Here is a 24550-nt window from a genome sequence, read left to right as displayed (position 1 = left end):
TGTTTCAATACAAACTATCATTTTTACTATACTAAATTATATTCTTCAATTTTCATATTTTTTCCAAGCCTGGATAAGGTTTCAATCACACTTCTCAACGTGGCTTCCAAACACCAAGACACATTAATACAAGTCCTCAGCCAAATCCCACTGTGTGACAGCATTATGCCAAGTTCTTCTGCATAACTTTATTTATTAAAATGGAAAATATAGGGCAGAGAAACTCCAGAAAACTGTTCCAGGTAGCTCCCACGATGGTTCAAGGCTCCAGCACTGGATACCTAGGGAGGTCAGGCAGTGTGGAGCACAAGATTGGAGCCCACATACAGCCTCTGAGATGGAGACTTGGGAAGAGGCAGGGTGGGAAGCCTATCTCTTTCCCTCCTTTTGTGCAGGATGGAGACAGCCAGTCTGGGAGCTGCACCACCTCTATACGTTCACAGCACTTCAAACGCCTCACAAGGGAAAGCAGGAAGAGGGAGACGTAGCAACTGAAACATGCACACCCAGGAGCCTCCCTAAGGCATGTTGTTGAGATCCCCTCTCTGTCTCCTTCAATGGGCTGTAACGGTTGCAATAGGTCCTATAATGAACCATGGAAAACATTAATCAGCCAAAGAGCTGGGGAGAAAACAAATAACTAAATAATCAATCAAACGACCATTTTTTAGTAAAGCATTCAGATTTACTGACCTCTCATCTAACACACAGGTAAGTCAGAGCACTCATAAAGAATGCCCACTCCATTCTCCTGGCCCCAGTGGAGACATTTGTGGAGGAAGAAGTGCAATCGTAGGATCTCAGATAATCCACCCTGAGCAACAGCCTCTGAGTGTGCCTTAGAGGATCTCAGCCAGCTGATGGACACAAGTTGTGTCCGCACTCAACTGCAGAGACCTTGAGCCCTCCTTGGATTTGTGGAAGGAGAAGATCAAGCATGCGCCACCACCTTTTTGTGCTCATGTTTCCGGCCCCAAGAAGACCCTGATGGCAGTTGCCACCCAAGGCAACAGCAGCATGGCAGCAGTGCATGTGGCTCAAGGACTTGTAATTTGAGTGCCAAGTCAGAAATCCACCATTCAATCAGCAAAGTTACATGCTGAGAAAACCAAGTGAAAATCATGTCTCTTTTGTATTTGACTCAAAGTTAAAGGCATGATGAGAACCCTGTGTTAGTTAGACCTTGTAGGTTCATCTGTCTCCATCTCATCCTTGAAGTCAGTGCACCCAAAAGGATATGGGCTGGACCGATAAAGCCTTGCTCCCCAGAACACAAACAGAACGAAGATCCTCTGGAAATCCAGAAAACTCAATCAGAAAAGGGCTATGAGCAGACCTCCCTGCCTGTTTTGCCTCTGTAGTACCAATCCTCTCTTTCAAGCTTCCTCTCAACTCCAGCAATGCTCAGAGGCTGCTTGATGGGTCAGAAGGTTTCTGTTACCTTTGGGTTGCCATCTCTCTTTCTGTCATCCTTGAGGCTCAACTATAGGTCAGTGTCAGATGCTTTTCTCAGATATGTCTCAGATTATTGTGCACTGTAAGTATGTGGGTGAATGTGTGTCCATGCATGTCCACCTCTGGGTGGCCAGCATGCCAGGAGCTCCCTTCTCACCTCAGCATACCTGCTTTTCTCCCTGGCAGACCTAAACCCTCTTTTCCCCCAGATGACCTCTCTGTACACAAAAGATAGTGGGCAGCTGTTCTCCCTTCTGTAAAATCCCAGCTTTTTCAAATGGCATATAACATACATTTTTGTATAACAAATGTGAACAAACAAATTACACTCCTGCTTAGCTGGTCACAGAATATTTTCTTGCTCTTCTTGACTAGCAAAAGTCTGTAGGATTGGGTCCTCTCTTCAGCTTTGATATGTGTGTATGCACATGCACACACATGCATCTCTGTAAGGTTTTGCATGTCTTTATATAAATACACAACACTGCTAGGATGGGACCCATACAGGTGCCATACGCTGCGACAAGTGAGCAAATGCCAGTTAGGAGAGGCTCAGTCCCATACTTTTATCGTTTGTATAAATAGCTTCACATTTTCAAAGGTGGGTGGAATGGCAGGACTCACACATAAAATTGGAGAACCTCAGAATAAGCAATTGTGTGCATGCAGTGTACTACAGTGTAATTAAATGCAAACTTTCATCAGCTACTGCTTCTTTTGAGAGTTTTGTTCTAGAATACCAAAGGATATACAAATCATAGAAATGCTGAAATTTTATTAGGATTTTTATAAGACCTAAGTGTTAGCTAGCAATAAAGCACTGCTACTGTAATTACACTGTCTGCTGAATGCAAAGAGCACTGCTTCCAGTTTCTAAGCTAATCTTAAAGCAGGGTGAGTGACCTGCCTCTGAGAAATCCAGACCAGTAGGGATTTCAGCCTTTCTGCAGCTGAATCCAGAGTTAAAACCTTCTTTAAAGGTTTGGGCTGATTTGCAAAAGAATCATGAACAGATATAAATCTCCTTTTTTCTCAATTATTAAATACCTTAATCATTATCTGCTCTGCTAAGTAAACCTTCCCTATTCTGCACTTTACCACTCGCTCTTGGTTTTGCAGGAGACACCCCAGGAGACTACCCCAGTTTTCACAGTAATGGGAAATACCACCATTATGACGCAAATTATGGGTCCACTTTTCTTTGTCTGAACATGGACTACAAGACTGCGTGCTGCACCTTATCCCATATGTCCCAAATTACTCTCTGTAGACATTGCATGATGTTCCGCACTGGATTGAGAGCATCTCTGCATTGCATGCCTTGATACTGCACTGCAAAAGAGGCCTTCAAGCCAACAGCAACATACCTAGAGAAGAATGGTTTGCCAGCCAGGAAGAGGACCAAGATAGACGGGAACAAGTAAGGAATGCAGACGTAAAAAGCAGAAGGCTGTTTGTACTAGTATGACAGTGTCAGGCTGGACTCCATTATTATCATCAGAAGGAAGACTTAAAAATATTTGAAGTATTCTCAAGCACTGTGTTCTGTCCATGCCAGACTGAATCACTCCACTTGAGACATTTCACAGTGTCTCAGAAGTGAAAGCGGTTTTCTTCTTTTGTTTTGTTTTTCTTTTTCTGATGTCACTCTATGCTTGGCAGCAGCTCCCCATGAACATCCACAAAACTGCTTTGCTTCCTTCCTTCGCTGTCTTCCTGTCCCTTCCTCACCTCTTGTTCAAATAGCCATCACTTGTTTTTCAGTTTGGCTACCAAAGCATGCACATTTCTGCTTCCAGTGAACTATTTTATGGCAGGGAAATGCAGACTCTGCTGCTTCTCCATCTTCCCCGCTCCTACCTTGTTAAGGTGTGCTATCCCCAGACAAGACTGGCAATGCAATACTTTTTACAATTGTCAAACCAGCCTCAATGTCTCACTTAGCACTGGCCAGTGGGAAATGCCTGTGAAATGAGCCTCCTGTCACCCTCTGCCATAGTGTGCCCTCGTAACAAGCTCCAAGACCAGTGGCCCAAAACAAGACTGAACTCAGCTGCTGCCAAACCACAGCAGCAACCTAAGAGATCTATTTTATCCTTGGCAGAGTCTCACCACGAAGCAGTCTGGATCTATAATAAAAACAGAAGCAGTACTGAGCTCACAGTTTTTATATTTGCATGTGGAGGACAGTTCTGAAACACCAGCAGGGGAAAAAGCAACCTAAATCCAGTTGACCAGAAAATCAGGTAATCAGAAATCTCAAAAAACACGAATGGAAATTTTATCATAGGATATGACTGCATATTCTTAACTTTTAAGCACAGAGAGCCTCTCAAAAATGCTCTTTGGAGTTGTTGCTAAGTACATAGTAATAACTGTGTTATTTATGTGTATACACGTGTGCATACATATCCCAAACAGATAATGTCTTTTTGTAGGCATATATAAATATAAACACACAAACACACTTGTGACTTTTATTTATAACTGAGTGTGGGTATTTCACATTCCCACTTCAACTACGTAAAATAGAAGGTCATTGTAATAATCCACATTTACTTGTGTTTTCCTAAATTAGAGAACATTAGCTACAGGTCTCAATGTTCAGTACACCTTTTCTGTTTAGGCACTTAGCTGGCCAACAGAACTGCAGCGTCTGTAGTCATAATAGTCATTATTGGATTTTATGTGTGATTTTCTTTATGGAGAATTGGGAGTAGCATTCAGGAGAAGTCCTAAATGAGGTCTATAGTTGAACCCAGAATTGAAACAAGAAGCGTTAAATCCTCACCAGCTATCATTCTGACCATCATTATAAAGAGACTTCAACTGTATTTAGTACTATACAGGTATGTTTATGCTTCTCCCCATGTATCTACCTATATGGAATCCTGCTCTTTGATGGAGACTGCATAGTCTCATCTATGCAGTATGAGCCAGTGACAGCTTCTTGAAGCTTACAGGTATGGGTTTAGAAATGTAGGCTTTGGTGTGAAGTTTTGAAAAGTCTGGGGTTACACTTCGGTAAAACAGAAAGCAACATTTCCATACTTAATGGGTAAGGGATGATATTTCTCACTGCAAGTAAGTGGTGCCTGATGTGAGTAGAGCCCCTGGACCATGGTCCAAAACATCTCAGAGACAAATGCAGTACACTGTCCAAAAGTGTTAAATCTGAACCCTAGCAAAAGTAATTTCAAAAATGATCCTTAATTAAGCTTAACCTTAATTAATTTAATTGTGTTATTACTCCAGCATGACCATGTGCTACTTACGTTTACACTAAAAACTTCAGGTTAGCGTGAAATAAACTGAACGTGGCATGATGACATATAATCAGAAGAATAATGTAGCAATTGTTTCACTTATTTTTGAATTAACTCAGTGCAGTCCTGTATTTCTTGATTTATCACTGTCTCCAGTCCCAGCAGGATGTGGGGTAAGAATTGTGCCAGGGAAGATGGCCCAGATCTGCTGAACTGCATGTCAGTTCATAAAGTATGAGCTAGAAATTTTTCCCACACAACTTTCATCTCATTTTTCCACTTCATCATCCTGTGCTCTTCCATTTCCTAAGGTTTCATTTCTCCCTTTCCTCCATTCCCCTTCTCAGCAGTGTGCTCTCTGTCCTGCTGTCCCCTAATCGCATGCACTCATCCAAGAAGTAGTCCCTTTTCTTCTCTAAGTAAGTCCCTCTGCAGGGAACCTTCTGCCTTCTCCTGTGTTTTGTAGCTCCTCACCATTTCTGACAATGAATTCTCTTTTCTATGTCTTGTCTCTCAATTGTTTGTCTTTTTGTACTCTGATCACAATCTTCTCAGAGCCATGAAAGAGCATTATTTCTACTCTGTAAGTAGGCATGGAAATTTATAGGGCCGGATAAATACGTAATAATCAATAATCATAATGATACTCCATTAAAATTCAAGCCTACAACCTCAGAAGCTACTGTAGGAGAAGTAACTTAGAGAGGTTATGTGCAAAGAACTTTGCTGAAACTTGGTAAGGGGATAAATATAAAGAATCCCTTATTGGGAAGTTACTAATTACTTACTGTGATTAAGTGCTATCATCTGCCACATAGTTATCTGGAATTGTTTTGTAAAGCTGAAACACAATGGTCTGATCTAAGAATCGATCCAGCTGAACAGGATGGGATTTAGGTGCCTAAGCATAAGATATGCCACCCAACTGGCGGCTGCTGCTCCATGTGGGCACAAACTTCAGGAAGTCCTATGTCCTAACTGATTGCCCTATGTAGATGTCTTTCATACCCTGCACATCTAAAATGACACTGCCCATCTACATTTAGGCAACCAAGTTTCAAATCTGTACCTTCAGCTCTGCAGCCCTCATCTTTGAATTGAAATGCAAAACTCTAAAACAGTCTACCTAAGAATAGCCTTGAACTCAGCATCACATCAAGATAAAGAACAGGTAGGATGATTCCTTTGATGTCAACTTTGCAGTCAGTTTGCAAACAGTTTACAGATGAAAAACAGAATGGAAGTGAGTCAAAGGTTATAAATACCTGGTGTCAGGAGTATAACAGAGGTGACAATCAGGGAGCAGATAACGAGAATAACAAGTAAGGCAATTGCAATTCCTTTCCAGTTTCTTTGAGGAGGATTACTCCCCACCAGCTCCTAGAAACATCAAAGGAAAGTGAACGTTTAGAAAAGGCACTTAGACAAGGAAACAAACAGCAGAATTCAAACAGCAACCTATGTCGGCAGAAATACACCATGCACCATGGGTGAGGCCAGTAAACCAAATATTCGCATCATTATAATACATTTTGGAATCATTTGAATCCATCCCAAGAAATATTATGCCATGAATAAATGCAATGCACCCATAGGATGCCTGGTAGTGAAACCCACACTCCCCATTGCCTCCTTGCATATGGGCACCAGCTGCCCACATGAGCACTCATCCAAACTCACTTATCAAAAGCCAATTTCCTGCCAACCCTCGTTAGGTCTGGGAATAAAGAATTTTACAGTAGAGACCGGTTTTTTTCAAGAGACCGGTATAATAAGATGCCAGAGAAGAATATAGGAAGATAAATAATTCACAGGGTCATGTATGGACATAAAAATCAATAAGAATATCCCCATGGTGAACTTTTCTGCTTTCCCTGAAAACGTCACATCTCCTCGTGCCACTTTACATGAAATATCTAGGTTGGTAGGTCTAAGCACATGAAGACAGGCTTCACGTCTAGCATATACATTAAATTTTATCACATCCTTAAAATTTTAGAATAAAAGCTCCATTACTATTCACTTATTAGCTTTGATTTCACTGTGGTTGTACCATATGTTCTGTCTACGATGTATATAGCACTCTTGCTCTCAAGACTGAGGCTTTCATGAAGTGCTGTGTTTGCATTCACAAGATCTTAAAAAAATATTGCACTTTATCCTTTTCATGCTTTTTGCTGTATTCCTTTTAGCACTGCACATTAAATGTGATTTCACGCACACATTGAAGCATCCCCAGGAACTGTCTTAAATATCAGTGCACTTCACTTCCTTGGAAGGCTGAATTCACTCAAAGGATCTGGCTTCACAGCCAGAACAACTCTGGATGCTCCTCCTCTTTGTACTCAAAGGATCTGGCCTCACAGCCAGAAGAGCTCTGGATGCTCCTCCTCTTTGTTGACCTCACCAATTTAGGATTTTTGCCTCATTTACTTTATTATGAGGGATGGTGGGTCTAAGTCAGACATGCTGGTACTTCTAGAAGATTCTTCTTTCTTTTTCTCAGGAAAATTAAAAGCTTTATAATAGACTAAGATCTGTAATTCAGAGAGTTTGTTTCACTTACTGTAACTTTTTTTTTATACACAGTATAATGACTTTTCCATTACAAATGCTACAAATCTGCAACAGAAAGCCAGGTTTGAGGCATTAAAAATTGAGGTAGCATCTGTATTTCATTATTTATTCTAGTTCTGGAAAAGACAGAGTGGTTCTCTTCCTTCTGGCAAAGAGAGTTAGCATTATCTCCCCTCTTTGCCTTCCCATCATTTGCACTTGGTTTTCTATTTAAAATGAAAAACAATTAGAAGGAACAAATTTATAGTTTATTATTTTTACTGGAGAAAAATCTGAAAAGTAGGTCAGGTGCCTTGAGAAATGCAAATTTACCAATAAGCAAACAGAAAGAATACAAATATTTGCATTTTTATAACATCTTTACCCTAAGCATGAATACAAATCTTGATTTAGTCTTCTAACACCTTTTTTAGGAAACTGCTACAGTCTCCACTTTTCAGGTGATGTAAATAGGCTCAAAAGAGAGTCTGCGACATTCCCAAGGTCACACACAAACTGTGAGATAAAGCCAGGGAAAAAAATCCAAGGCTTCTTAGTAAGTGGCAGAAATATTCTTCCTTTCACAGCAGGGCACAGTGGGACCTAGTGGGGTGACAGGAAAACTGAGGAGAAGCAGTCGAGAAACCACAGTGCCAACCACCCAGCCATGCCCTAAGAGTGTCTAAGGACAGAGGTAAGACACTGACAACATTACAGGACTGACGGCAACAGTCACATTCCTGAAAATAACAACTCTCTCCCTTCTGAATGGTCAGAAGTTAAAAAAACTGAACGAAAATAGTTCACAGACTTGAATTAGATCTATAAAGCCAGATGTAGTTCAAAAGCTTAATAAAACCTTGCATTAAGTGAGGTTTCCCCATCCATGAGTCCCAGTGTGATGGAAATCCCCACACATGCTCAAGCTTTCAGGATATCAGTGCTTCTACTGAATCTATTATCACATCATAAGCTCATTAATTCTTCAAGCATCCAGTCAACATTTGAGCAAAATCACAACAAAAAAGACTGGGAATTTCTAGTGTATCAAGAGGAGGAAAACTATTCATAAACCAAACATTGGGGTTTAATACACTGCAAGGAAGCAGAAAGGAATGTTTTCACTCTAATTTCAAAATTCCATCAGGAAATTTTCTCTGATAAGAAGCAAGAAGAGATAAATGACATCTCTAAGAAAGGTAAACAGCTTTATTCAGCACAGGTTTGGAGAGCAGCTTTTTTGTTCTTCTCGGTCATTTGAAGTCTCTTCCGATGGAATAATTTACAGTAAAACTGCTGCACACACATCATACCAGATGCATGATAGCACCACTGCCTTAGATCTTTCCTGTCTGTTTTTCTGTTCATTCCAGAGAGACGTTGCTGTGCCACAGGGACCAGCTTTTACTTCCAGGAGACTACAGCCTCTCACCACCAGTCCAGGATACCCTGTGCCCCTGGCAGCAAACTCCCACCCACCGAGTTCCCACAAACAGGTATCAGCTACCTATTCCCATTGCTCAGGAAAGCCTCTGTGCTTAGGACTGAAGCCAGGAAAGTATTTAATTAAGCCCTAGGCAGGTACAGATTCAAGCGCATAAATAATGTTCTTGAAGTGGCACCTCAAAAGGTTTCCTTCCAATGCACAGAACACCACTATAATTTGGCCATTCCTGAAAGATCCCAGCTTGCAGATGTAAACACAGAGATTGAAACCAACCAGCAAGCAGATACCTTTCATGAACCATGGCTGTTAATCCTAAAGGTATCACTTTGCTTGGAAATACACCACGCATGCACAAGTTCTGCTCTGATGAAACGATTCTGCTGAAAACAACATAAAAGGAAACATTAAACCAAAGTCACTCATCAGTAGGAGTCACCTGCTCTCTGCTTCTCACAAAGAACAAACAACACCTGCACGACCTGTGCAAGCAAGCTAAAGCCCTTCAGCTTGGTTTTTCTCCTTTTTTTTTTTTGCTGTTTGTTTTCCATGCACTTATTTCTCTTACATAAAACCTTATTTGGTTTTGGATTAGGAAAGTAAAACAGATGTTACCTCGGGTTTTAACATAAGCACACTTCATTGATGCTGCATACTAAAAACTTTAAATGTTATCAGTTTCGTCTTAATATATGACTGAAAAATAACACTATCCTCCTGTGAAGTTGACTTTGAAGCCATAAATCCAGACATCTACAGTATTTTAAGACTCTAAAATACAGATCTGTGATGACATATTTTCCTGCCTGTGAAAGAATCACTGTACTGACATGTTACGGATGAAGGCTGGATGCTCTCCAACCCAAGATGCTGTCAACAAAATTATTTCTGGCATGTTTATTTGAAACCTGCCAAAAGTCTGCCAGCACAGTAGCCATAATACAATAATATAATAGCTTCTTAAACCAAAAACTCATCAAGCACAACTTCTGTTTGGTTTTTGTTTGTTGTTTTTGTTTGTTTGCTTGCTAGGGTTTGTTTTTTTTAATAGCCATGTCTATATTGCTAAACGAAAGAATACAGACATCGCTTGTCAAGTATTGGTATTACTTAATAAAAGCTATAAATCCTGGACAAAAATCTCTGAAGTATGAATAGCGGATGTTGTGGTGGGCGTCTTAGTCTTTTTCAACATGGAGTTGCCACTTCTGTGCAACACCAACAAAACCTAAGTGTGTTATAGTGGAATATATACAATCCAGATACATGTGCTGTATGTGAGGGGCCTTGCTGAAGCAGGTGACACTGCACCACGGCTGCAGACAGGAGACTGAGCTCTAGCCTCAGTTATACCACTGTAAATCAGAAAGAACAGGAAAAAAAAAACAAACAAAAAAACCCCAAAAAAACCCAAACAAACAAACAAACAAACAAAAAAAAAAAAAAAAAAAAAAAAAAGAAAAACCAAAAACAAAACCCTGAAGAAATTAATGGTATGAAACAAAAGCAGGTGCAAGATGTTTTATTGTCTTCAGAAGCAGCAGGATAGGGTTTGTAGTAGTGGTTTTGTGTGATTTCCATACTTGTCATCCTTGCAAACTCTGCTTCTTGGGATTTTTTTTTATTTGTTTCTAAATTTTAACTAAATAACCTGAAATACCACACTAATAAACAAATAAATGAAAAATCTCCTAGCAAGCTTGTTAACACACAATTAAAAAAAAAGTACGTATTCTACCTTCAAATACTAGTACCTTGTTCTGAATTAAAACTTTTGCTTGATGGTGTAACAGTGAGTGCAATGTCAGCTCACTCAATTTCAGAACATGGCACAGAATAACAACTTTCCTGAGGACTTAAGGTGCAGGAATACTGTTGTCCCTGGCAAAATCTGTGAATTTCAGTGGGCAAATAATCTTGCTGTTAAGTAGTTCTTTGTAATAAAAAATGTCTGCAGATTATAACTGCTAAACAGTATGACAAATAAGATAAAGAGTAGCTAACCCATATGGTTAGACTATTAATCTTGTACTACAAAAAAGAAATGTTAATTACAATGATAATGGCAGTAAACTAGATGCATTGCAGTGGTTACAGCAGGAGGTTCACTGAGACCTCTGGTTATATAGCTGATCAACAGTGCCCTACTGTCATCACACTCCTCTGCCTGTCTGGATCGTCTGATGCTCTCCTGCCTTAAATTTAGGAAGGAGGTTCTTTGTGGGTGGGAATCATTTTCAGTATCCTGCCTGGCACAGTGGAAACCTCAATCACTAAGAACTTACGCAGTATCATAATACGGACATACAATAATAAGCATGTAACTGCATCTTTCTCATCTCTGAATTCAAGCTGAGTTACTTTTGTTTGGGGCTTTTTTATTAATTTGCCTTCCTTTCGTTCTCCTCCCCATTTGCCTCCCTCCCCACCTTTGCTGCTGCAAACACCCTGAGCTGTGCTCCCGCTAACATGTGACGCTGAATAGCAATCAGGTTGCAGACAGACTCAGAGCCGGAGCCTACAGCAAACTCAGTGGTTCAGATGCTAAAGGTGACACTTTAGAGCGAGAGGAATAAAAACTTGGTTTGTTTTTACAAATGAGGCATGGTGTGTATGTGGCTTTCCTGCAAAACCCCAACAGAAAGACTCAGACGGATAAAATCATCTTGCCTGTTGCAGTAATGAAAGACAACTACATTATGTTTTTCTTCATCTTCTGTTGATAATAAATGCTTTTACTAATAAGGAGCAATGACTTAATAACAGTTAACATCTTTGTTTTCTAATCCTCAGCACCATGAGAAAAATCTTTTACCCTGCATGCAGCACAACACACTATCCTTGCCCTGCTCTTTCATGAATGCCCTAAAGCCACTGCTTTTTGGCCCTGTAGCTCCATCTCCTCTCACAATTTTCTGCGAAGTGTACATATGCAAGTGCTTTGAGGTTGGGCATTAATGGAGCGTTTGAAAGCGAGTGAGAAAAAGGCTGTATCTGTAACACTCCTCTCTCTGTAAAAATAAACCTTGCATGTTTTATGCTTTGACAGAGCTTTCAGTCTCACATGTTTCCATTACAAAGCCAACAGGAGAAAATGAATGCCATCTGCATCTTACACCTAAGAGTTAGCTTTAACAGATGATGGGTCTTCCACAGTTTTAGAGCAGAAGGCACCAGATCCTCAGCTAGCATTGACTGACACAGATCATTGGCTCCACTGGAGCAACGCCAGTCAGTGTCAGCCACAAATGAAACGCAGTGCTACTTCTAAATTTAAAAAAAAATCTGTAAAAAGATCTAAATACAGTAATATCTGGAATTCCTAGCTGTTGTGTATTGCAGAAATGGATATTTAATCACTTCCCATAATTTTTATGAGCATTATGATAAAACGGTTTTGGATCACCTCCAAATCTAGTAGCACTAAAAGATTAATTTAGAATCTCTATATTTTGAACTGGCATTTCACATGACTTTTGTACCCAAGTATAGTAGCCACACTGCAATATCTTTCTACCCTCTTGAAACGTATAAATAAGCAGTGTTGCCATTTAAAGAATTCCCAAGTTATTCCTAGTGCTTTGGGAGAGAGTGACTACATGGAATCTCTGAAATAAATTAGAAGTTGGGAATGTGGACTCTAAAATCCTGCCAGGAGCAGGATCTCAAGGTCACAGAAATTCAAGCTGTGAACACCAGCTGGACCTGTTGCACGAAGAATGGCTCCAGACAAGAGCACGGCCATCTTCTGACTCATGGCCAGGAAAATGGAGATGGCAATATTGTACGTGTGTACTACACACATACACGTGATTAGAGCTACTTTTAGCCAATAACTATGATGGTCTGAATTTAATGTCATCTTATTAATCTTCCTCACTTTCCCACTGTCAGTTTGGTTCAATCATCTGCTGTAACCCAGATGTTTTTTACAGCACCTGCTGCGTGGGACTGTGAATCCTCACAGGGACCCTTAGCTTCTACTGTAATTCAAGTTATAATTAAAGATCCATTCTCAATAGTGACAGAGCCCATAAAATCAACAGCATTTCTTTGATTTTATTTCAGTATTTGATATAAGTGCACACATTTATCCACTAAAACAGAAGCAAATCATCTCCTAGGATGAAATATCTGCCATGGCACCAGTAAATTTGGTTTGACGCTTAGGATTTTATTCCATAAGAGTCTCTGTGTTCATCAAATCCCTGAAAAGCCTTGGCAAGCCCAACTGCCACAGCTTATATCACTGATCCCAGGACCCCTCTATGCCACAGCACTTGCTTAGCTGCAGTTTTCCACTATAATGCTCCGATAGCCTGGCTCCCTCCAAACTGAGCCACGATGCATACACAAGCCTTGAAACAGTTCATACCCTTGCCGAAAACTGCTGCAAAAGGTGATATTGCCAAGACATGCCAGGCTGACACCTCTCTACTCTATTTCTTGAAGAATTATGATCTCAAGAAATGGCAAAAGAAGCTTCTCTGCAAGATTTGAGAACTTGGCAAAACTACCTCCCAGCTTTGTTGTCTCCCCTAATTCCAACAAAATCCCATTCAGCTTATATTTGTAAAAAGGCAATTACAATTTTTAGTGAAATTGTATTTCAGGAAAAAAAAAAAAGAAAACATTCAATTTATGACTGTGAACACCGCGAAAGAATTTATGATTAGGGAAGTAGTAAGGTATTTAATCTCCCTAGGTAGAAAGCCAGCATTAGAAGTTCTGTTTAATATGATATTTTACTAACTCCTAGGCATTTTTTTCCCCCCTTTAATCTAGTTTGTAAATAATTTGTTTATAAATGATACAGGAAGGAAAACACGAGGTGAAAAAAATTTAATTCCTAAATAATTTGTTTCAGAACAACATGAGAAAGAGCCGTGAAGACAGCTGAGTTTTGAGGTCGTCATGCTACAGAGACAGCCAGAAGAGGAACACAAAAATCATGTGTACAGCAGGGGGGAAGAAAATAGGTTTATAAATTTCATTTTTCACCCTCCTGAGGTGTCTATCCAACTCAGGATGCAGAAATTGCACTGTGTGCTAAGAAAGTAAAAATTACCTTGTCAGGTTACTTGCAAAAACTTCTGTGGTACAATAATTATTATATGAGCTCATGTGTGAATTGAAGCAGCTGGGGGCTAGAGGGAGGTTGCTCCTCTGTTGGTCGATGTATGTAACTCTCATTAATGTGCAGCAAAGTTTCATGTATATATGGTGAAAAACAGAAAAAAAGAGAAGAACCCTCAGTACAACCTACCATGCCAACTACCATCTATCATTACTATCTGAAATACATCGGCTGCTTTTTGTTCAAAATATGTCTCTCTCATCATCACTTCTTACAGGATGATGCTGGATTGGGGATTTCAGGTGAGGTTCTTGGCTGGTGCGAGGGCTGCAAGGCAACAGCTCCTGAAGGTCCCATGGCCATGAAAGCAGTAGGGCAAATCAGGTCAGAGACGGGATGGACCCCGAAGTCCTGGAGTCACACTAGGAGGTGAGGGACATGGACAGACCAACGGGCAAGAGGATAGGGTGGGATGGCACTGCAGGGAGGATGAGGCTGCAGTGACAATTCAGAGCTTTTGGGGAGAGAGAAAATTTGATCAGAGCCTGTAATAATAAGATTTCAAAAGTTACCTGAACCTCTATGCTGAGACATGACATAAAATGCTTTTATATACTGAACAAACTAAAACATCCAAACTAACAAGCATTTGATGATAAAATCTATTTTGTGTGCTAACTAAAACACTCCATGAATTTAGGAAAGAAACAGTAAAAATCACATATTTCTGTCCTCCGTGGGACTTGAGCGACGTGTGTTTTACATAAAAGTTCAGTTCAGCAGGAAAAAAAAAAGCTCAATAAGTCAGTAGGATCTGACGACACCAAGCTGTGTGGTTCAGTTGATACGCTAGAGGGAAGGAATGCCATCCAGAGGGACCTTGACACGCTTGTGAGGTGGGCCAATGCCAACCTTATGAAGTTTAACCAAGCCAAGTGCAAGGTCCTACACCTGGGTCGGGGCAATCCCAGGCACTGCTACAGGTCGGGTGGAGAAGAGATTCAGAGCAGCCCTGCAGAGAAGGACTTGGGGGTGTTGGTTGACGAGAAGCTTAACATGAGCTGGCTTCAGTGTGCGCTTGCAGCCCAGAAAGCCAACCATATCCTGGGCTGCATCAAAAGAAGTGTGACCAGCAGGTCAAAGGAGGTGATCCTGCCCCTCTACTCTGCTCTTGTGAGACCTCACTTGGAGTACTGCATACAGTTCTGGTGTCCTCAACATAAAAAGGACATGGAGCTGTTGGAACGAGTCCAGAGGAGGGCCACGAGGATGATAAGAGGGCTGGAGCACCTCCCGTATGAAGACAGGCTGAGGGAGTTGGGGCTGTTCAGCCTGGAGAAGAGAAGGCTGCGTGGTGACCTCATAGCAGCCTTCCAGTATCTGAAGGGGGTCTATAAGGATGCTGGGAAGGGACTCTTCCTTAGGGACTGTAGTGGTAGGACAAGGGGTAATGGCTTCAAACTTCAACAGGGGAAGTTTAGATTAGATATTAGGAAGAAGTTCTTCACAGTGAGGGTGGCGAAGCACTGGAATGGGTTGCCCAGGGAGGTTGTGGATGCTCCATCCCTGGCGGTGTTCAAGGCCAGGTTGGACAGAGCCTTGGGCCACACAGTTTAGTGTGAGGTGTCCCTGCCCATGGCAGGGGGGTTGGAACTAGATGATCTTAAGGTCCTTTCCAACCCTTACTATTCTATGATTCTATGATTCTATCTCACGAGAGAGAAAAGTTCCTCCCTGTTTCAAGCCAGAATCTGCCCTTATTAAGGGCAATAACAACATTTTTAGTAGCATGCCTGAATCCTTTAATCTTTTCCACATATCATAATTAACCAGATTATGGTGCTGCATTTCTCAAGCATGTGAGTATCCTATTAAAGTCAAAGTATTGTGTAGGAGGTATGTAAAAAGCAAACTCCAGAGTTATTCTGGATGTTAAAATTCACAGATTATTTTTATACATCTTTTACACAACTTTTATTTCAAACACCACTCATTTACTGTTTAAAAAAAAAACCAAAACACAAATTTAATGTATGGATGTTTCAAAGACAGCACAATTGCATTATTCATCACTGTAGAAATCTTTATATTAAGATGCTACTTGTCTTATAAGTTTACTTTTAAGAGAACCTTAATTTTCTGTTGTTTCTAGGATCAAGTCATATTTGATGTGTGGGTCTCTAATGCTGTTTCCATCTGCAGTATGCAGTCAAGATTTTAATGAAAATTATAGAAGGAATATTCTTCTCTGATACAAAGTTTAAGAATGCTGAGAAATGTAAAAACAGTGCTTTTAAATTAAGACATTAGCAGTTCTTGGTGTAGGATGCAGTATGAACGCTTTTCTCTCCCAGCTAAGACCCCTTCTCCCCAGACTGTACAGCCCAGATTTTTTTTGCTTAGTATCTCTCCTTCTTCCCATCTCCTAAATCTTTCATTCCTGGTTTCATAAGGATCTACAAACCAGTAAATAAAGCAAACCAAAGGGCAATTGTCCCAAGGGCAATTGGCAGAGCATACTTCTCAACCACCACAGCCAAAGTCTCTCACACCAAGACAGTCTCTGGCTCACTCTGAACACCAGACTCTGCTGCAGCATTCCTGGGACAGTCCTACTAGTAATGGGCCAAAACCATGCCTGGAAACATGCTAACAAACCACATCAGTGATTACCTATGCTTGGTCCCCTGCACCCCTCCAGGTTACTTCACTGTATAAATGGAGCTGTAAACTCCTTCTGAATCCTGAGTCCTAAATCTAAGCTACAGACCCAACTTACCTCCAGTACGGCAATTCTTGCTCTTAAGAAACATAATTTGCTTGAGCTTGTACTGTTACTCATGCAGAAGTAAGGAGCAAGAGACAGAATAGCAAAAGGATGGCTGTCTTTTCCATTTCTATAATGTTAAATATTTCTTTCTGGCTAGCAGCAACCTGTGAGCATTGCTTGGATCATGAGGCAGGGAGCAAAGTCCACAGGCTGCAAGATGGTCCTCAAAATAGCTGGGAGACATCTCAGTTTTCCTAACAGGATTTGCTTGGGCTTTTACCAGATATTCTTGACCCAGAAGCCACTTCATGGATACCCTAATTTGATGTTTATGAAGTTTGGGGGGTTTTTAAAGTTTAATTCCTCCAGGCCCTTGTCCAGCTCTAGCTTAAAAAACCCTGTAGTTTGAAGAATTACAGCCCTTTGAAGAGTACTTGGACTTTTGGTATAACATGCCAGTGGGCTGGCTCAGCACCAAGTGCTGCTGTCAGGCAAAGTGACTCCAAGGTCTCCAAAGGTTTACGAGTCTTATGCCTGATCTGTTTTAATTGATTTCTATTTTTACTAGGGTTCTCACAGCACATTACAAAGTCGTTTATTTTCATTTTCAAAATTTTCTGGGTGGCAGTAACCACAACCAACAAACAGTAAGTCACTTTTCCTCAGGAAAGCAAGATGCCAACTTTATTTCCCATACTGAGCTGTGTTAACTGTAGCACAGCACTGCAGGAGCATGACTCCTTGTTTCAAAAGAACACTTTTCTTGGTCATTTTTTGTTTGAAAGAAATATTCTTAATTCAATGCAATCCTGAGACTGAGCCAGTGAATTAATTATAGAATGGATCTGAGGCATCCATGTTCCAACTAAAAAAATTTGGTTTTTTTCCTAGAAGATCTATTTCATGAGGGTCACAGACACCCAGCAGCAAAGCCACTGCATTACCATGATCATTTTTAATCTCCCTGCATAATTCATGTTAGCATCTTAACATCACTGACAAAAGCACCTCTCCTGAATCATGCTGCTGGTTTATCTGTCTGCTTTTCACTGGCTTCAAGCTGTAAAGTTTCCACCCTAATCAACATTATTCCTTTAATTTTGTGACTCTCTCACTTCCGACATCAAAAGTGAGAGAGTGTGGGTTAGAAAGGTCTCCTTTGTATGAGAAACTGAAATTGAATGTAGGGATATCATATTGATTTAAACATGCTGCAGGATTTGAAAAGAGACAAATCACCCAAGCAGACACAGTGATTTGTGTGTGGCAGTTTCATTCCATCCCATGAAAAAATGCTCCAGAGACGAGAAGTAAAGAAGCAAGTGTCCAAGAAAGGCGTTTTTTCTCCACACTCACCAGCCTATTATTCTCCCAAGAAGCAGGGTTTGGCTTCTGAAATTAAGGAGCAGAGAACCATGTCCACATTTCCCTACAGTGCCCAACGGAGCTTCAGATCAGCTCCTGATCTAAACACATCTAAAAAGGTTATCTGTCATCATGTCTCTATCCACATCACTAACTTTGCAAGACTTGACTTAAAAAAATCCTAAATTCATGTGATGCTGCAACAAACATCCCAATACAGGCATCCCTATCAAGTATCCTATCTAGCTCTCTCATGCAGTGCTGCAAACGCCATGTGCAGGCTAATGTCCTCAGAGACATTCAGATCGTTAATTCCCTGTGGCTTCAGGAAATTCAGCTGACCAGGAGTCAGGCACAGAAACCCTCCTGAGGACTGGGGCCTTGGTGCCTCCCCTTCGCCTACCTACATTCAAAGATAAAACTCTTCCATAAGTAATAAAAGTTCAGAAGTAATCAGACATATAGCATTGAGAGAAGGCAAATGATGGAGGCTAGGATTCTGGTATTTCTAAAGAGAGAGACGAGCATTAGCACAGCCACGATTTAATTTACCATATGAAAAATCTGTCCAGAGCAGAATGGGAATTCTACCAATTAATATACTCTACAGATGTGTCTCTCCAATAAGCATAGTTACAGGGATCATTTTTCTTTGACACACATCATAAGGGAATGAAAAGGTTAATGTAGTGCATGTGAGTGCATTTTTAAAAATCAATTCAAGGGAATTTTCTCTGCTGTAAATTAGGCTTTGGCACCAGTGGAAACCATCAAACTCAAATTAACAAAAGGAACAAAATAATTTAAAACTACATTATGATTGCATTGCTTATTGGTGCACACAAAAAAATCAGCAACAAGCATTTCATTTTTACCTTGTTTGATTATAAAAAGGCTATTATCAGTGAAAGATAATGTTGAATCATAATTAGAAGCAGGACTCTCACTCCTACCAGCCTGCAAAGTTCAACATTTTTCATAATGCAATAGAAAGTCATTTTGGTTAGAAATCCCATTTGTCAGCTCTCCCCACGTTCACCAGATCGGAACCCCTCTATCTCCAGTCATGCATGTTTCTGTATACTGTGTACTCCTGTATTCTGCAGGGTTTGGCTTCTGAGCTCCAGATGTCCCATTCAACAAGACTTTACATTGGCTTAGCTGCAGCTGAAGACACAAATTTAAGAGCAAAAATGATAAAGCTGTTTGACTCATGATATCTGTATAGAAGATCTGAACCAGTTTTCAGATTTTTGCTAATTTTAACTGGCAGAAGAGTGAACCTCAGCTGAAAAACTGATTTTTCAAGACATCTAAAATGCTTCCCACAACTTCATGGCATTGCTACAGGCTCTCTACTCCCCGTTATCTGACTTGCATGCTATTGACTCCTCTCCCCCTCACGAAGACTCTACACAGGTTTTCTTCTTTACCTGGAGAGAAGAGGACACCCAGCAGTACAGTGACATTCACACTCAAAGCCACAATAAGAACTTGTCCTCCAGGTGACACAGCTCTACACAGTGTTTCCCAAAATTATCACCACTCATAGCCCTTGTGCTTTTCTCAAGTGACATTTGCTGTCACCAAACTCAAAAATTGAAAGGTGGTGTCAAGGACAGCAAGATTTTATGACATGTTCTGTGTCAACGAAGTGAAGAAAGAACATGACACAACTGATCTGTGCTCATATGTTGGCCGCTGTGCTGCCAAAAGATATCAGCAGCACAGTAAAGGGACAGATAGGTTGTATGAGCTACTCCAGATAAATCAGCTGCATTATTTTCCTTCCACTTAATTGACATAAACATCTGCATTATTCCCCTCGTGTATTCAACATCTGAGGTTTTCATCTGATCCATCACTGAAACCTCCCTCTATGGACAGCAGATAATTTTCAATGTAAAGAATCTGTTATTTAGTGATGACAGATGAATCCTCAACCGCTGTGAAATTCTGCATTGAGGAACAGAAGGCCAAGGCTGTTCTGCTTTTGGCATTTTTTGCTCCTGCAGTGCCCCCACATTGCTGACCAGGCCCCACATTGCCCTGCCTGTCCCTCCACAGTATGGTGCAATTTTGTTCCTCTCTCTCCAGAAATTCTTCACCTGTTAGTAAATAATGTCAAGCCTATATGATTATATATAACTATAGTCATTTATGTCCAACCAGACTGCTGTAGACCATGTATTCCCTCCTCTTACAGGTAGTTTGATTTATTAATGGAGTGTCAAGTGTCAGTCTTTCAGTTGCCAGGATAAAATACAGTGCCAAAGCTACTATTTCGCCTGAAGATTGAAAACAAACCAAGTCATGTTACTCAAATATTTGCAGTAATTTTTGTCACATTCCTTTGGACAAGGGAAATGAGGGAAGCAGGATAAAAAAAACCCAAAACAAACCAAAACCAAAAAAACCAACCTAAACCAATTAGAGTTTCACAGATTCATTTACTGCATTTATATTGCTACAGCTGAGGCGTATATATGCATAAGTACACACACACACACATACATACCTTTTTTCTTTAAGTTTCTTGGCACAGGAAAGCAGAGACTCACCCTCTATACATGCACCTCCTTGGCTCTGTATGAGAAGGCAGTACTTTTTTACCCATTAGTTTTCATCTCCTTTGAAATGTGAAACAAACTGTCCTTTTGTAAGTTGAGTTGAGCTGGGCCTTGGCTCCTCTGAAGAAACAGCTCACAAGTCGATAGCTTCAACCCCTTCCCTGGTGGGTAGGGCTAAGCGACAGTGGCAAACTGCAGCAGAGGTTCATTGTTTCAGCTAATCCCCTCCCCATATGGTGAGGGACTATGACTGTAGTGAATAATTAATGAAAAATGTGTCTGATCACAAGTTCAAAAGAATCAGAGGAATTGCAGAATTAAAAAGGTAGTGGGTTTCTTTTTTTTTAATTGTTTATTATCTTTTATTTTTCATTTTTCCTTTTCTTTCTTTTTTCCTATGGGCTCCTTTGGGCCCACAGGGCCTTAAATCTGAAAGCACACCCCATTGCCGTGTGTGCTCCAGAGAGCATGGTGGCTGTTAATGCGATATATCTGCCCTGTGTGTCGAGTAGCTCACTAGGGCACCTTGAGCTATGCTGTATTTGAAACATGGATCTCAGTGCTACGATACCTGCCCGAGAAGCTGGGATAAATGCTGGGGCAGTCATCCTGGGCTAAACTTCAGGCTTTTGCAGCCACATGCTCTTGGGACTGCAGTGAGCTAATTTAAAGCTAGGACTTGTGACAGTGACTGCAAAGCAGACATGCTCTCATTTACTTTTTAGTAGGAAGAGGATGGAGGAGGACAAAAAAATGTATGTTTTATGACCTCTCCTTTCTAACAAGAAATATGTTAAGGCTGTGCCTTAGTGCCCAACACTTTTTTGCAGTCTTGAAATAGAACAGAAAAAGCATTGCTTTTTTTGTACATAGTATTTTGCCTTCATAAAATATCACTATCATAGCCTTATAATGTAAAACGAAAAATTTATAGTATTTTCAGGAGATCTCATAGCAAACTCATGGGGCTCTACAAACCTTGGATTGTTCTATTTTCATTTTCTTGGCATGAATTTAACAAAGAAAATCAGAATCTAGTTCATTCTCTTACATAACCCTTTGTGAAGGACTCAAAATTCACATCAACAGTATCTCATTCCTACTTTTCCCTTAATTTCCATTTTGTTTAATAGCTTCATCACTATTTCTTTGTGATTTTAAATTTTTTTTTTTCCCTTTCTGAGAGAGAGGAAAACTCTCCTGGGTAATAGGACAAAGAGCTGGAACCTGTCTGCTTCTGTTGCGCTTCTGTAAAAAATATATTAACAAACAAAATTCCTTGCAGGAAGTAAGTTCAGTTCTACTTTTTTTCCCTGGGGTCTGGTAACATGATTTGAGTGATGCTAAAAGTCCAGATGCAAGTGCCACGTGAGGAGGTACTCTCAGTGCGAGTTATGCAGTTGCACAGCACATCCCCTTTGCAGGCTGAAGACATGAAGTGCAAAATAATCAATCTTCCAAGGTCCTAACAAGCTCCTGTGTTACAGGCCGTACCATGCAGTCGGCTTCTAGGACAACAAAAAATGTCTGGCACAGATAGAAAAGACAGCTAGAGGCTTGTATCAAATTTCTTTGTGAAATTACAGGAGGTACTTAACCTTTGTCCTATAACTTTTCATGGGAAATGAGAACATTTGCCACCCCGGCAGGAAGTCATTATCCCCCATGAGAATGAAAGATGTCTTGATATAATCCCGATCCTTTGACAACAAGAATTCTGAACCCAAATGCCCTCAAAAGACTAGCCTATGAAAAGTCTGTATTTGGGTTCATGCTGAGCATGGACTTCCCAAAGGCCTCCTGTATTCTATACCATCCATGCTTTATATACCTCTTAATCACAACTCAACTAATTTTTCACTTACATTAAGCCCTATATAAAGAACTTAAATTCATAAACCAGCAAATGCATCTGTTGCAGAAAAAATATATGGAAAAGCCCAAATGAGAGAAATGGCTGAAAAAAGTTTAATTTGTATAGACTTTTTCATGCTTGTACTAGTTCAATTTTCTGATACTGAACTAATCCTTCTCCACAGCACTCAGTCACTCTATGGTAGAAATGTCAAATCATGCATGGTGGGAGTCCACAGTACAGATCCAGTTTTTGATCCAGTAATTTGTTAACCTCACTTAGTAGTGATGCCAAAGTTATAAATACCTCACTGAGTAGTGATGCTAACCCCTAATCTGCGTCTTCCTGCCCCGCACTGGTTTGTAGCTTTTGCTGCCACTATCTTCCCTATAGTTTTCCTTTTCGTAGATGGGAAACCGTAACATTAAGAATAGAGATTTGTGGGGAAAATGGAGAGTTTACTAGGTCATCTACACAGGTTGTTTGGGTAATTACATCAAAAGCAGGGCTAGGTTGGTAAAAGCCATTTAGATGCCTGACTGCACTCAGTTTCACTGTAGGCGAGGCTCCCAAACATCTGTAAAAATTGATGCCCCAGTCCCCATGCACCTCCCTACTTGAGATAGCAGCACCTCCTTATTTGAGATAGCACCTTTTAAGAGGCAAATTCCTATGGGTTCCCTGCTCACATGCAGTAAAAAAGATAATCTCCTGCAAAGGTTTTGAGTCAGAGGAGTAGCCCTTGAAGGCTAGCCTAACACATGAGAGGGTTGCTGGCCACGGCACGGAGAAAGGTCGCGGGTCCCTTGTTCCCCTTATTTCTGCTCAGCAGGAGGGGCCAGAGCTCCCTGTGGCACATCAGCCTGCCTGCTCTCCTCCTTCATGCCAGTGATGCCTCCTCTGAAGCCGTGGCCAGATAACAAAACACATACTCCCGCGCTGCAGCTGGTCTTGCATCCATGCCCACAGGCAGCACATCTGCGGTGCGAGCAACAAGGGGGGAGGTAAGGGCATAATTTCAAGAAAGAGGAGCAGGCAGTTACAGCTAATCAACTGTCTTCATCGCCTTGTCAGGACAGGAGCATTTAAACTCAGCTTGAAGAATACCATCGGGAGTGCTACTTGTTATATGCTGTTCTGCACAGGTAGATGTAATCTCCGTATATTTTATTAGCTCCTGTTACGCTGAAGGAATGGATACAACAAAAAGCTGCAGCTTACCACTTTTATTATTAAATATTAAAACATTTGTTGCAGAGGGAATAAGAATACTGTTTCTCTCTGCTGCTGCTGGGATGACTGGAGCAGTCATAGCAAACTGCCTGAGCATTGTTCACAGAGTCTGATTTAGCAAAGACCGCTGTGGTGGGTGGACACGGGATCAGCAAGAGGTGGGGATGCCTGGCCTGCATGATAATGGGGCTGCACTTGGAATCAGCCTCCAGAAAAATGCTTCCCATGTCCAATAGGGGTGACATTTACCTTAGTCCAGACAGAATTTGTCACCCTCTGGGCACCACTTATGCTCTGAGCTCAGACGGATGGTGTGTGGTGTGTGGGAATGATGTGCACAGTTCTGAACAGCAAGTGCAACCCATGTATGCATGTAGGCCATTTTATTTATTTAATTATTTATTTTAAGGGAAATGTGGCAATTAGGCAAAAGAAAAGAAAATAGGTAATTTAAAAAAAAAAACCTAAAACATGACTCTATTTTAGTTTTGCTTGTCTATCAATGTCTTATTAAGTAACTGCACAGTGTGCCTTGGAGTATTGTTGATTTCTTCATCTAAATATAATTCGACACTGTGTATCTGTATATTATGGGCAGCTCCTAAAATTAGTAACTGCATTTAAGACTTTACTAATCCTTTTTGAGACAAGTTAAGAAATGCTGCTGTTGGTTAATGCATTATACTGTCCTATGGCTTTTCTGCCTCCTTTCTCATAGGATGCTCTCCTCTGTCCACAGAGATGGAGGAAAAACACTGCCAGGAAAGTGCAATGGTTTCCTTCGGTCCACATGTCCCATAGGCTCAGCTGTAGATGAACTCAGGAAAGCATTTAATGGGATGACTTTCTGTAGTAGGGAAACCATATAAAACTGTGCTCAAGACCCATGGACTTCAGAGGGATGCAGATATGAGTGCTTAGGCTCTTCCTAGATCTTTTGGTAAATATCATAAACACTT

The 24550-nt window shown here is 40.8% G+C and overlaps 1 protein-coding gene across 4 annotated transcripts in view; it reads right to left on the bottom strand.

The window, feature by feature from the left end:
• Positions 1-24550, bottom strand: part of DPP6 (dipeptidyl peptidase like 6) — a 560201-nt gene that overhangs the window by 169601 nt on the left and 366050 nt on the right. For all 4 annotated transcript variants that reach the window (XM_030488693.1, XM_030488709.1, XM_030488690.2 and 1 more), the window contains exon 2: positions 5987-6101. In XM_030488693.1, the coding sequence (XP_030344553.1) occupies positions 5987-6101 (115 nt within the window). The remainder of the gene's footprint in view (positions 1-5986; positions 6102-24550) is intronic.

This window comes from Strigops habroptila, chromosome 1 (genome assembly GCF_004027225.2).
Source record: "Strigops habroptila isolate Jane chromosome 1, bStrHab1.2.pri, whole genome shotgun sequence".
Classification (NCBI taxonomy): domain Eukaryota; kingdom Metazoa; phylum Chordata; class Aves; order Psittaciformes; family Psittacidae; genus Strigops; species Strigops habroptila.
Note: the sequence above shows the minus strand (reverse complement) of the source record. Positions and strands in the feature narration are given on the sequence as shown.